Raw genomic sequence first — 14,121 nt, forward strand, 5'->3', positions numbered from 1 at the left:
TAATGAATATGAAGATATTTTGTAATACAAATAATAATTTAGGTCAAAACAGATTATTGGAACGATACTTAATTGACTTTACTCCTTACCTATTCAGCATAGTATCCATGGTACAGTATGGTGTATACTCAATGGTTTTATTTACAGCATGGTAAATATTTTAAGAGCTTCAAAAAAGCTCGACGAATTGTTCACTTTTAATTTTTGTATGTACTATGCATTATTTAGTATTTTCAAGAAGAGAACCGATGATTTACATACGTTATGATATATTTTAACCACTAAATACTTCTCAGAAAGATGATAAAAATTTTTCACTGCTTGGATATCAAACTTCTTTTATCTAGCAAAACCTGCAGCTTGTGGGCTAAAACATGGATCCTTTGAAACTTTTAATCCTTCTCATCAATCATTTGGTTTATAGTTCTTTAAATAATCTAAATGCTTTGCTTACGAGCCGATAACTTTGAGCTCGAGTGATTTGATCTGTCTGACCTATTCTTTCACTTTACGATAAGTCTAACAGCTGATTGACAATGAGACTGAACTATAATGAACGAAAATCCAGAATCCTGTAAAGGTAGAGGGAAAACCTATCTAATCGATTGGAAATTTGCTTTTTCAGAATTTCATCGATCGATGATGCTGATGCAAATGCAGAAAAGTGATGTCAGGCACATGGAGTACATGGATCGTACATCGGTGATGATAAAAAGAGCAAGGAGGCCTGCAAAAACTGACGACATATCAAAATACGTCTGCAACAGGTGCGGCAAGAGTTACAAGGCCACGACATCCCTCAGTCGTCACCAACGACTCGAATGTGGAGTCATACCCAACGAAGTCTGTCCCATTTGCGATCGCAGGTTCAGGCATAAATTTGTTCTAAATTCTCACATAGTTGCCTGTAAAAAGAAATTTCGCAGAATGATGCGTGAAAAGGTCGATCCCCTATCGGTTATCCTTGAGCACAAATGAACAGTTTTTTTATCCTCTCTACACAAGAAATCAAATTATTGTCATTTTTTATCAAATTTCTCATTTGTTTTCATAATTGAATAATTTTTACGAGAAACTACTTTCATCCACTGCTCTAATCTCATATTAGTAAAGTCAATTGTGGTATTTCTTGAAGAAGACGTTTACTCTTTGAAAGGGATAGAGTTTATTTCTTTGAACAATTGCAAACGTAAGGTAATAGATAAATATTATTCAATAAAAATTAACTGCGCTTTTTTTTATAGAGGGAAATATGCAAATACGTTAATCAGCCTTCTTGTTAACATAGTTCCTTGCTTAATGTGGTTATCAATTTATTTAGAATGCTATTGCAAAATGTGAGAAGATACGTAAATAATTTATTGTTGTATTTAGTTTTTTACTTGTATGAAATGATGAATGAATGAATGAAAAAAAAAGCATTGCAATATTCTGTTCAGTACATATATATATATATATATATATATATATATATACAGTTAAATAGACTGATAAGAATTAATCATTTTTAAAAGCTGGATTTTAAGGCTGATTTTTTTATTTTAGATGTAAGTTATGCAAAATATTTCTCTATTAGGATTTCCAGTTTGTTTTCTAACTTCTATTTTATCTTCACTTGAACCTCTAATTAATTTACGATGACACTTGACTTTGTGGCACAATACGTATTAATTTAATTGTACTTTTAAATGAGTTTAATACAATAAGCCCATGTTTTATTTTAATAGAAAAATATAATTTTTGTGAATGGTCATAAATTTATACACTGCGTGAATATCTCTAGGTCTTATTTTATAAAATGTTATTCCAAATATACAAATATTCTCTTTGTACATCTGTGTTTGATGTCTAGTAACAAATAAATGGATATTGATGTAGACAACAGTTTTATTGATCAAACACTTTTTCTATCAAGATAATTGCTTAATTTTAACAAGTTCTACCATTGCTTTATTAAAAAAATGTCTTGTAGTCGTGGATTTTTTTATTTTCATTATACATTTTCTTTTCATTACAGATTTTCGCATCACCAACGTACGCTCCATAAAACAGCAGAACTTTTTGCAGACCACTTCATATTTAGAACCTCGCGTGGAACATCGTAAGAACAAAATAAGGCATTTTTGTAAGACATGTGGCAAAGGCTACAGTTGGCCTCAAGGCTTATCTCGCCATTTGCAGCAATGTAATCAGAGTCAACCTAAAAATAAGTGTAATTATTGTAACAAAACTTTTTACAGAAAAGATTCATTAATGAGTCACCTGGCTGTTCATATATAATAATGTAAGAAAGAAATAGAGTAAAACTAGGAATAAAAATTAAGAGAATAAAATTGTATGTGGTAATAAAATTTTAATTTCAAAATGGAAGTAAAATATTCGCGTGTATACAATTGTATTATTGTAAGTTTGTCAAACGAATCTGATTTTAATTGTAAAGATCATTTGACATTGCTGCTCTTGCATTTTTCAACATTTTTGTAATAATTGAAATTATTTAGATCAATTAAGATTTTTCTAATGGTATATAATATAAATTAAGTCTTTAATTTTAATATCAATTTCCTCAGATGTTAACGAAGTCTTTATTGGAAGAATTACAATTGAAGAACAATAAAAATAGGAAATACTATGCTGTGTATCGATTTTAATTGATTTATTATCCAATTCTTGAATATAAATCGTCGATAAGCATGCTTTGGTATATGCATGAAAAGTAAATCTTTTATTAAAGTTATAAATATTAATAATAATCCAATATTTATTTTATTGCAGAACTTGCACCAAAGTTGGAAGAATTGGATCTCCCTTCTACTTCTGGACTGGATCTCATTTCAATATGTCAAAAACCAAATACTTGGTCAAACAGTCAACTATTTATGTGTGGTGAATGTGGGAAAGGATACAAATATATGCATAACTTGCGAAGACACCAAAACCTAGAATGTGGAAATCGGCCGAAATTTTTCTGTAAAATTTGTAGAAAAACTTTCTACCGACGTTATATATTAACCAAACATCTTAAAACGAAACACTTAAATTCTGGGATGTGACAATATGTATTACTGATGAAAAAATTTTGTTTTAATTATAACCTGATGAATTTTAATAAAAGCTATTTGCTAGAATCATAAATTTAACGATGAATTTTTATAATTTTTTCACTTAAACCACTAATATCGAAAAAAAATTGATCGGTGTAAACGCTTTTTACTTTATACACTGATTCCTTATGTCCTAGTTAAACGTTTCTGTTGCTATACACTATGCCATAATGTCGGTTACTCTGATTCGTTTCATGTGTAATTACATTGCTAACCATCGTTTGTATTGAATTTTGGGAAATTGGGACTCTAATTTAAATGAGATAAAATTAAAACTAGCATATTCCGTTTCAAAATAATTAGAAGGTTAAAAGTAAAATTATATTTTTTTCTCTTCTTTTTTCAGAGAATCAATTGTTGATATGGACAGGTCCAAGTACCCCAAAGCCTTTCAACTTAAACCAAGAAAAAGAAGTGAAAATCGTTGGAGTGACTTCTGTATCGGGCTGTGACAATACTTTACCCAACTCGCATGAAAATAATCAGATTGTCATGGTTAACCAATTGCAACCAAAATATGTTATTATTCAAAGAAAGGAAACAGGCCCAAAGATTATATTACCAAAGATTTCGCCTGAGGAAACTCCAATAAAGGATTTACACGCTTGTTTAAAGTGTACCACTGGATTTACGAAGATGGAAGATCTACAGTCTCATCAGTGCATCAATTTTTCAAATATGTTCACTTGTCCTCTCTGCAAAAAGAGATTTAATACTCTCAGGAAACTCAATGCTCATGTTGTTATACATTTCAGATTTACTACAAAGAAATAACTTGCATTACCTTTACGTCATTATAAATTTCATGAAAACTTTTTTCTTTTATTTTCTTCAATGCAGTTAATGCATTTAAAGCTTTTTTTTTTGCTTTTCTAGACAATTTATTTGTTTTGTTATGAAAAGAATTACTATATACCATCTATGTTTTTTCACATCTCCTTATTTAACGTGCTATAAGCAAGTTTAAGCTTAATAATCCATGTACTCACATTTTTCGAGAGTAAAAATAAAGTTTCGATAAGTGCACTGAAAATTTATGGTCAACTATCCCTTCCCGTTATCAGAATCACTAGGGAATGTAAAAATTCTAAATATAAATATAAGACAAAATAATAATAATTGAAATACAGAACTGTAAATGTATTTACACAAGTACGATTATGACTTCTGAAATTCAATAGTTTTTGTAGCAATTTAACGATGGAAAAAATTTAAATTTTTGTCACAGGTTTGGAGTATCAAAGCTCGTACGAAACCTTTTGTATGCTGGACAGTTTCAACAGCGAGGAGCTGGGTGGTATTCGACCTTTGTACGAAGAGCCCGGAAGTTGCGTGTCTCTATTGCAGAATTGTCAACCTGCAAGCCGGACACATATATCGTTTAGCGGACCGGCTTACAGTTGCACAAGTTGTGGCAAGCAGTACAAATGGCAGGACAATTTAAAAAGGCACCAACGAGTCGATTGCGGAAACAAAGAGAAGAAATACTCCTGCAACATGTGCACCCGAAAGTTCAAGTATCGATACGAATTACGAAATCATATTCTGGCTCGTCATAATACAGATTCTTTACAATAATTATGCGACAATAATTATTAACTAATCGACTTAATTAAGTCATGTGTCCGTTGGAAGAGAATTAATTTTTAGTTTATAATTCATTCACTCAGAAATTTCTAGAATAAAAACATAGTTTTTATAAGAACAATGTAACATTTATCATCAACCCTTCCTTTCTGTCCTAAGAATTATCAAGGGATGTAATCTAAAAAAATAATTTAATACGATTAAGCGAAATGCAGCTTTACGGTACCATGCATGGTTAATAACATAATTACACGAGTTAAATTATTATTTTCCGCAGCACTTAAGAGTCTTTATAATAATTTAACGATGAAATATACAAATTTCTGTCACAGGTTCGGAGCGTCAGGACACGTACGAAGTCTTTTGCAAGTCAGAATTTTTGAAGATCGAGGAGTTTCATGATATTCCATCTTTGTACGACGAACCCACGAGCTGCATTTCTCTATCGCAAACTTTTCCATGTGCAAGCCGAGTCCCGATATCTTTTCATCAACCGATTTACAGTTGTAGGACCTGTGGCAAAAATTACAAACAACTGTACAATTTGAAAAAGCACCACCGTCGCCGAATATTCGTTTGCGGAAAATTTCGGGAAACTGCATAAGAATCGTTACAAGTTACCAAATAATCAATTTAGGCTCGTCGTACCATAGATTCTTGTCAATAATCAAACGTTAATAACTGCAAGCTAACTGAACTGATTAATCCAAGGTTCCATCGCAAAAGAATTACTTTCATATGCGGCATAGTTCATCTCTCCATTTTTTTGCATATAAGAAACACGTTTGGGATTATAATTAAATAATTCACAGTTTTCAAGAATAAAAATAAAGTTTTTGAAAGATCAATGTAAGATTTATGGTCAGCCTTTCCTTTCTGACGTAAGAATCATTGAGGAATGTCATCCAGAAACAAATATAATAGGATTAAACAATAATCAGCTTTACGGTACGATGTATAAAGCTCATAATGTAATTATACTGGCGTAAGATTATTATTTCTGCAATACTTGAATTTTGTGCAACAATTTAATGGTGGAAAATTGCACATTTATGTCGCAGGTTCGGAGATTGAAGACGCTTACGAAAACCTCTGCATGCTGGAAACTTTCAAAAACGAGGAACTGGGTGGTATTCAACCTTTGAATGAAGAAACAGCAGGTCAGGTGTCTCTGACGCAAAATTGGGAATCTTCGAACCAGACCCAGATATCCCTTGATCGACCGACTTACATTTGCAAGAGTTGCGGCAAGAAATATAAATGGCTGGACAGCTTAAAGAGGCACCAAAGAGTCGATTGCGGAAATAAGGAGAAGAAATTCTCTTGTACCACGTGCACCCGAAAGTTCAAATATCGATATGAGCTTCGAAATCATATTATAGCTCACCACAACGTGGATTATTTTCGCTAATTAAATATAAAGTAGCATTAACTAATTAAACTCGTTAAACCGGGGTTACTTTTATTTGTCAATTTTAACCAACTATGCAATTATATTCATTAGTTTAATTAATGTTATAATGCATGGTTTTTTTTTATATTTTAGCGAGGAGCCTATTAGGGTCTGTGTGTACACCGATACTATGAAATTGAAGTGAGGACGTGTAACTGTAAATATTAGGTAAACGCTAAAAGTATGCTAATACCATTATATCGAATTCTCATTTCACTATCATTATTTGGTGTGCATATTCTCTATATTATAATAGACTACAGTGTTCGTTAATTTGTACAAAATGTTTTATTTCATACTATAAGTTTAAATATGCAATATTACTATGTATAAAAAAATTTTGCGATAAATGTATTTATTATAAGAAAAAAATCAATGATTTTCTAAAACAAACGAAATCATTCCATTAATTTGTTTTATAAAATGCTGGTATTTCCTTAATAATCTTGAAGGTTGAATAAAATGTTTTTTAATTCGTATTTTATAAGTGCAGATTTTCCCGTTTTAAATGAAGACTTGAAATATTTGTTGGAAATGAAGTTTAAAAGTACAATTTCGTTGCGACCACTGACTGTCGTAACGAAACAATATGGATGTGATATTAAATTGATATTATGCTATTTTAGAATGCTTTTAAGATAGGCTACGAGAATATTTGATGCAAAATAAGGGCCTTTGTAATCTCTATATGTGGCCTTCCTTTACAGCAGACTTTAATGAAATTTCAAGGTTAAATAAAAAGGTTTATTTTTTTTCTCCCTTTAAGTCAAACAAATTTTATATATGTCATTTTTCATAAATATTTCAAGTTGTTTTTTAAACTAGAAGTTCGTATATATTCATAGTCTCATATTTGTGTCTATCCTAAAAGGTCTTTATTGTTTTGGAGTAGAGAGGTGTGGGAATTTGGAAAAGTGAGTTTGTCTTCATGTCGATACAGAGACTGTATAAATTGATAAAAATTAATCACGACTGTTTATGAATTTCAGATGAAACAAACCAGGGTATATTTGTAGAGACCAATGGAAGAGACACTATAAATGATGAAATATATATAGTAGATGATAGCAGTGATGATAATAGCAATAATCAGTTGCAACCTCAAAAATATTGCCCTACTGAATACATCGATCCCTTTTTAGGATCATCGATTAATCCAAATGAAATTATTTGCACCAATGGCAACAAAAACTTTACATCGAAGAATAGTTCATTGGCAAATGAACAATTTGAGCGTACAAAAATAAAGCATCGTTGCATACATTGCAAATATAAGTTAAAATCTTTTGACGAATTGAAAATACATTATTTAGAATTTCACAGAGTTGAGCAAAATTTTATCTGTGAACCGTGCACATCTATCTTCTCTCGTTTTCATTATTTGGTACGAGATTATCAACGACTGCACAAAAAAAAGAAATTAGAAATGTTTCTTAAGGATTAAAATCGCTAATAAACATTTTAATAGAGAAACTCATGTAATTGGAGAAATTTTTGTAACCTACTTTTTTTTTCAAAAGAGATGTTTTGAGTTATTAAATGATTCCATATACAATATTGTACTCTTGTGGAAAATGAGTTATTTAAAAAATATTTATATAATTTAAATTATAAATTTTTGTTATTTTTGATTTATTGTAGACTACAATTCTTTGTATTTTCCAATTTTTTAAATAAAATTATTATTCTTTCGGCTATATAATTATGTATATTATTTGTTGAATTATTATAGAAGTAAAAACAGACAATCAAAAAAAAAAAAAATAAATAAATAAATAAATATAGCGCTTTTACCGCATACATTAATTAGAAAAAATTGTACGAAAGACAATAAAATTGAAGGAGAAAAGTTTAATGAGCAAAAATAAATTCTTTAAGTATTAGTAAAAAACTAGTTGTTGCAAGTGCATGGTCGTAGCGAGAATAGAACGAAAGAAGCACGAGAACTACAAGAGGATATAGCGTACTATATTTTATTATTATTTTATAATAATTAAGTTTGAGTAGAATTTTTTCTTAGTGATGAATGGCTGGATGTTTTTAATATTTTATTTTGCAGTTATCTTCATGTAGTCTTCTGTTACATTAATAAGTAGCACCCATGTATGATTAGAGAAAATATAGTGGATCGACGAAGTGGACTAAATTATCGAATCAATGTTTCAGTCTGGCCGCTGCTTAAGTTGGTGGAGGGTCCTCCGTTTCTCTGTCCAAAATGTGGCAGAACTTATTCTCATAAGTGCAATCTGACGAGGCATTTGAGGCTCGAATGTGGGGTCGGACCGAGATTTCTGTGTATCAGTTGTAACAAGCGTTTTAAGCACAGACACCATTTACGGGATCACCAAAAGCTTCATCTTTATGCAAACTGCGTTTTAGAAATACCAGACTGAAAATCAGTCGTCTCATCAGCCAAATTCTCCATCCATTTGTAATCTCACCTAGATGGTATAACATCTGAGAACCATGTGGGCTAAAACTATTTATTTAATCTATTAATTTATTATCACTCGATAGTCTAATATATGTTGATTTTTCTATTTTCTTTTTTTACTAAAATAAGTAAAAATTTTAAGTATCGATATTGTTCGTATGATCTTCATTCCTGAAATATTATTTCAGTATAATTTTAATGTTCATATAACACGTAACGAATAATTTTAAGAAGTAGGTTCTTAAATTGTATGTATTATTGGAAGAATGAAAAAATAATATTTGCCATAATGCCAAAGAAAAATCATATTTTTCTTGAAATGTTAGATAGGAATGTATACGAAAGAGACTACTTGCCCGTGTGAGCTATAATAATATAATATATATAAAAAAATCAGATATTCATCTAAATTTATTTTAAAAAACTATAGTTAACAGGAACTAAGGTAAATCCATCCTAAATTTGATTTCTATAAGATTTTGGAAAGTAAAAGAGTATTGAGATTGATTGCAAATACCTCTTGACTGTGCCAAACATAAGCTCATCTATTCTTAAAATATTAGTATTCTAGTCGGAGCGTTATAAGTTTAATAGCTCCATAAATGTTGACTGTGTCTATTAAGAAAATTCATTTTAACGTGCACGTATATTTATATGTGTAATATTTAATAAAATACTATGTTCCTTTGTAGAATAATGAAACAGAAATATTCTTTATAGATGATTTATGAAAATACTTAGCGTATATGTGAAAGATAATACTGTATAATTTAGTTAATAAATAATTCGCAATCGATTTTTCATTCGTTTTAGCAACAGTTTATTTCTATTCCATGTTAATTTTTTCCATAACAATAAATGGAAAAATTAAACGATCAATCAATAAGTTTGCAATTTCATAGGAATGAATATATTTATGGCTCTCGATAAACTTATAATTTATATTTTTCAAAAAATAAAAAGAAATTTAGTTGATAATTTCTTATCAACATTTTTGCTGTTAGGACAAGATTACATACAGCTGGTAAAACAGAGGGTATATTTCTTTCCACATTCCGGCTTCCGGGCGTTCCATCATTCTGCGTTCCTTCCATTCATTTCCAGATCTTTCTAGTTCAGAACGTTCAGAATTCAGCCATGTGCTACTTGAATTTTTAATGTTTGCGAGAATTGAAAGGTTATGTCAGCTACGGTGCTGTTAAATCCTTTAATTCATTATTTTCTATGATACGCCAATACAGTTTACGATATTTTCTTGTGAAATATGAAGTAATTTTAATTTGTATATCAAATTTTAATAATATGACAGTTCAATGCAATTGATATAACATACATTGTTTTGTTTTTAATTTTCTTCATTGCACCAGTGCTTTAATTTTTGAGTACTTGCATTTAATTCATTGGATAATTATAATAATAAAAATGCTTGCATCTCATCGATTTTGCACAGCTGCCAATTTATTTAAACAAAGGTATAACATGTAATAATTTCAACTTAATACCAAGAAATGGGAAATTAAAATTAATAAGAAATTATTTAATAGATTCAATCTTTATTTTATAGCTCCTTGTCGAAAACTGTACCTTCTATATTATCTATTACGCAAAGGAGAATGTATAGATTAAGACAATGTCCAGTGCTTTATAAAAATATAAATGAAAATGTTATGACAACAAATAGTAGAAATTATGTAAGTATATAGTAAGTTTTTAACAGTTATGTAAGTTAATGAATTATTATTATTGTAAATTTTATTTCTGTAGATACTTTTAGAAAAAAGACTTGCTCAGTCACAACATAGGTATATAGCAGCTATTAAAGGAATTTCAAGTCAACAAAGTAAGATAGTCAATAATGTTTTTGGGTACAGACTGGATTAATTTCTTATAATTTTTTAATACCTTCAAGAACATTTTTTTCCAATATTTTTAGGACACAAAATTGATAATCCAAAGAATAAATTGGATGCATTCTATCAAATTATTATGAATAACACAAATCAAAAGGATATTTATAATTATAATATATCTGAAGTGAGACAGAAAAAGCAAGCTGTAAAATACAAATGCCTTTTAAGTGTAAAATGGCCAGAGACAAACCAATTTATGATTATATCTGAAAGTAAAAAAAGGGGAGTACATTCTGTAGCTCAGCAGTGTTTAAAATGGCTAGAATCTAAAGGAAGAGTGAGAAATGACAAACCTGTTATCTACAGTAAAGAGGAAGTAAGAGACATATGGAATAAACCGTATAGTATTGATATTAACTCAGACATAATAAATGATATGGAAGAATTAAATAATATTTATGACAAAGTAAGTTATACTCTTGACGCAATATATTAAATAACATAAATTTTTATTGAATTGATTTCTTTTTGTAGGAAATTCACAGTTTATTATTAAATTCTAAAAACTATGATTTATATAAAAAGGTGGATATTTCAAGTCTTAATCTCTCACCTATCCAAAGTAATACTCCAGATGATTCAAATGCAGTTGCTAGAAATGAAACTTTAAAATCTAAACTAAGACCAAGTAGTAATAATGGCTTGCCTATTTCCCAATACAGGTATATTTTCTTAGAAGATGTTACATTTGAAAAGAAATTAAATGTTGATAGTAGTTAATATACTTGCATATTATATTTTTAAAAATAAACTATAATTTTAGAAATAGGATACTTCAAATGATTCAAGAAAATCAAATAATACTAATTAGAGGTGATACTGCCTGTGGTAAGAGCACTCAAGTTCCTCAATTTTTGATGGAAGATTTTAGTAAAGAAGGAAATGCTACTGATTGTAATATATTGGTATCACAACCTCGTCGAATATCAGCAATATCAATAGCAGAATATGTTGCTGAAGAGAGAGGTGAATCATTGGGAGACGTAGTAGGATATCATGTTCGTCATAATAATATTTTACCAAAAGAAAGAGGTAATATTGTTTTCTGTACTACTGGTATATTACTACGTAGATTGCAAAATGATCCTGAAGCACTAGATTATTCCCACATTATTTTGGATGAAGCTCATGAGCGTACTGTTGAAAATGATCTGGCAATGACCATTGTTAAAAAAGCTCTACAAAAGAATCCAAAACTAAAGGTTATTGTTATGTCAGCAACTATAGAAACAGAATTAATTAAAAGCTACTTTGATTGCCCATCTATAGATATACCTGGGCTTTTATACCCTGTAAACATGCATTTTCTTGAAGATATTCAACATCTTGTTCCAATTACACAATATAATGAGGCAATTAATGAGTTTGACATTGTTAGAACTGATTGCTACAGTATAGCGAATTTGATAAGATGGTTGAATAAAAATGAAGGACCAGGGGCAATTTTGTGTTTCTTACCTGGTTGGCAAGAGATTTCCAAGGTGCAGTCATTATTGGAAACTAATTATTATAATGATGAACCCAATATACTGACTGTGCCTTTACATTCTAAAATGAATCACATACAGCAGCATACAATTTTTTCTAAACCTCCTAAACACCAAAGAAAAGTTATTTTAGCAACTGATATTGCTGAAACAGGTATTACAGTTGGCGACGTGGTATATGTAGTAGATTCTTGCATTAAAAAAAATTGGGTTTGGAAAGAAAAAACTGGAGAAGCTGTATTTAAGAGTGAAATAGTTGCTCGGGCTAATATTCATCAAAGGTAAATACATCTTTCATTGAAATAATTGTTGTATAATTTAATCTGTTTATGATTAATATATATTACAAATAAAATGTTTATTAGGAAAGGAAGAGCAGGTCGTGTTCAACCAGGAAAAAGTTATCATTTTATTACCAAAGAACAGTATGACAATTTAGAAGAATTCCCAAAACCAGATGTTTTGAGAACAACTGTTGAAAAATTGATCCTAGAATCTAAACGATTTACTAGTGAACAAGCAAGAGATTTTTTTAAAAAAATGCCTGAGTCTCCAAGCATTAGAGCAGTAGAAAAATCTGTATCAAGCTTAAAGAACATGAATGTACTGGATATGCAGGAAAACCTTACAGATTTGGGTCAAAGAATAGCACATTTTACATTACATCCTAAACTTAGTAAAGCCATAATATTATCATCAATATTCAAGTAACTCGGATGATATACACATATCTTTTTTGAAACAGTTTCACTGGAAAGCTTTTTATTACTTTAGGTGTGTCAATCCTACTGTAACTTTGGCTGCAATAAGTGGTACTGAAAGGTCAATGTTTAGTACAGAAAAAGATAACAAAGCAGCACTCAGAAATTTTAAGCAACAAGTTCACCCAAATAGTGATCATCTAGCTTTAACCAAAATATTTTCTTTATGGAGTGCATATCCAAAAACCATTGAAGAGGAAATGCAAAATGTTATTAAAATTCATAGACCGACACTACACCTATTAAAAAGTATGTTGCATAAATTTATAAGTATATTTTATGACAATAAATATTAATTGTAAAACAAACTTTCAGGGGAGTATTATGCACATATGAAAGACTTACAAGAGAGCAGAATGTGTAATATATTAGCAACAGATATTGGTTCAAATAATGACTTAAATTTGTATGAGAATGATGACCAATTAATTTTAGGAGTTTTTCTTTCTGCTGTAAATGAAATTGCTATTAAGCCAAAAGTACTTCCTTCTATTAGCGGTTTAAAAGTGAATAATAATATATTAATTACCCAGTAAGAATAATTATTAGAAAGTCATACATACAATGAGTTTTCTTTTGTTTATAATGTTAACTTAACATTATTATAGGAAAAAAGAAAGGGTGTCAATTCCGTCAGATAGTGTAAATTATAAGAGTGAAAACTGGATAAGTCCTTTTTACACTTATTACAAGACATTTTGCATTGAGGATCAAAATCGTAATATAATTTCAGAAACTAGTTTACTTCATCCTCTGACAGTATTTTTATTTGATCAAGGGAAGATGTATTTGCAAACACCTCGGGTATATTTTTTAAATTAAATCCTATTTTTTTCTACACTTAAGATTTCACTAAGAATGATTTACTCTTATTTTTAGAGAGAAGATATCACCTCAATTGAAAGTGAACCCCTTATATTTAGAATTGATAAAAAACCTTTGATAAAATTTTCTTGTGATGAAAGGTAAGCATTATAAGTATGTATGATAATTATTGTAATTAATAATTTTATTTTATTTATAGAGCTGCATTTGTACTTCATGATTTTCGAAAGGCCTTATGGTCAATTGTAAATTACTTTATTGAGGTAGAAGGACACAAGCGATCTGAACAGGGAGAACAAGAATACAATAAAGTAAGAGAGTATACAAGAAGCATGCTATCATTATTATCAAAGGCATTGCATGAAACTGATGGCAATTCAGAAAAAGGACGTGCTAATAATAATATTTCATATGAAAATGAAGATGCGTACTGAAATTTGTATATATACCGTAATTAATTGGATTTATAATTATTTTAATAAAATTAAATCTTTTTGTTAACTACATGATCCTTATGTTCTTTATACAAAATTCAAATTTATTACAATAAGTAAATAATA

General features: G+C 29.6%; 1 protein-coding gene across 1 annotated transcript; it reads left to right on the forward strand.

Moving 5' to 3' along the window:
• The first annotated feature begins 9,713 nt into the window (after positions 1-9,713).
• Positions 9,714-14,065, forward strand: LOC136774377 (ATP-dependent RNA helicase DHX30-like). Its single transcript, XM_066728632.1, has 13 exons — positions 9,714-9,847; positions 9,946-10,050; positions 10,143-10,269; positions 10,343-10,418; positions 10,512-10,894; positions 10,963-11,150; positions 11,252-12,256; positions 12,341-12,682; positions 12,750-12,985; positions 13,052-13,268; positions 13,345-13,540; positions 13,616-13,701; positions 13,761-14,065. The coding sequence occupies exons 1-13, from the start codon at positions 9,843-9,845 to the stop codon at positions 13,993-13,995; spliced, it is 3,201 nt and encodes a 1,066-aa protein (XP_066584729.1). The 5' UTR covers positions 9,714-9,842; the 3' UTR covers positions 13,996-14,065.
• The last annotated feature ends 56 nt before the right edge of the window (positions 14,066-14,121 follow it).

The sequence above is a fragment of the Prorops nasuta genome, unplaced genomic scaffold (assembly GCF_024137725.1).
Source record: "Prorops nasuta isolate Cenicafe-Biocafe unplaced genomic scaffold, Cenicafe_Pnas_1.2 PNAS00006, whole genome shotgun sequence".
Taxonomy (NCBI): domain Eukaryota; kingdom Metazoa; phylum Arthropoda; class Insecta; order Hymenoptera; family Bethylidae; genus Prorops; species Prorops nasuta.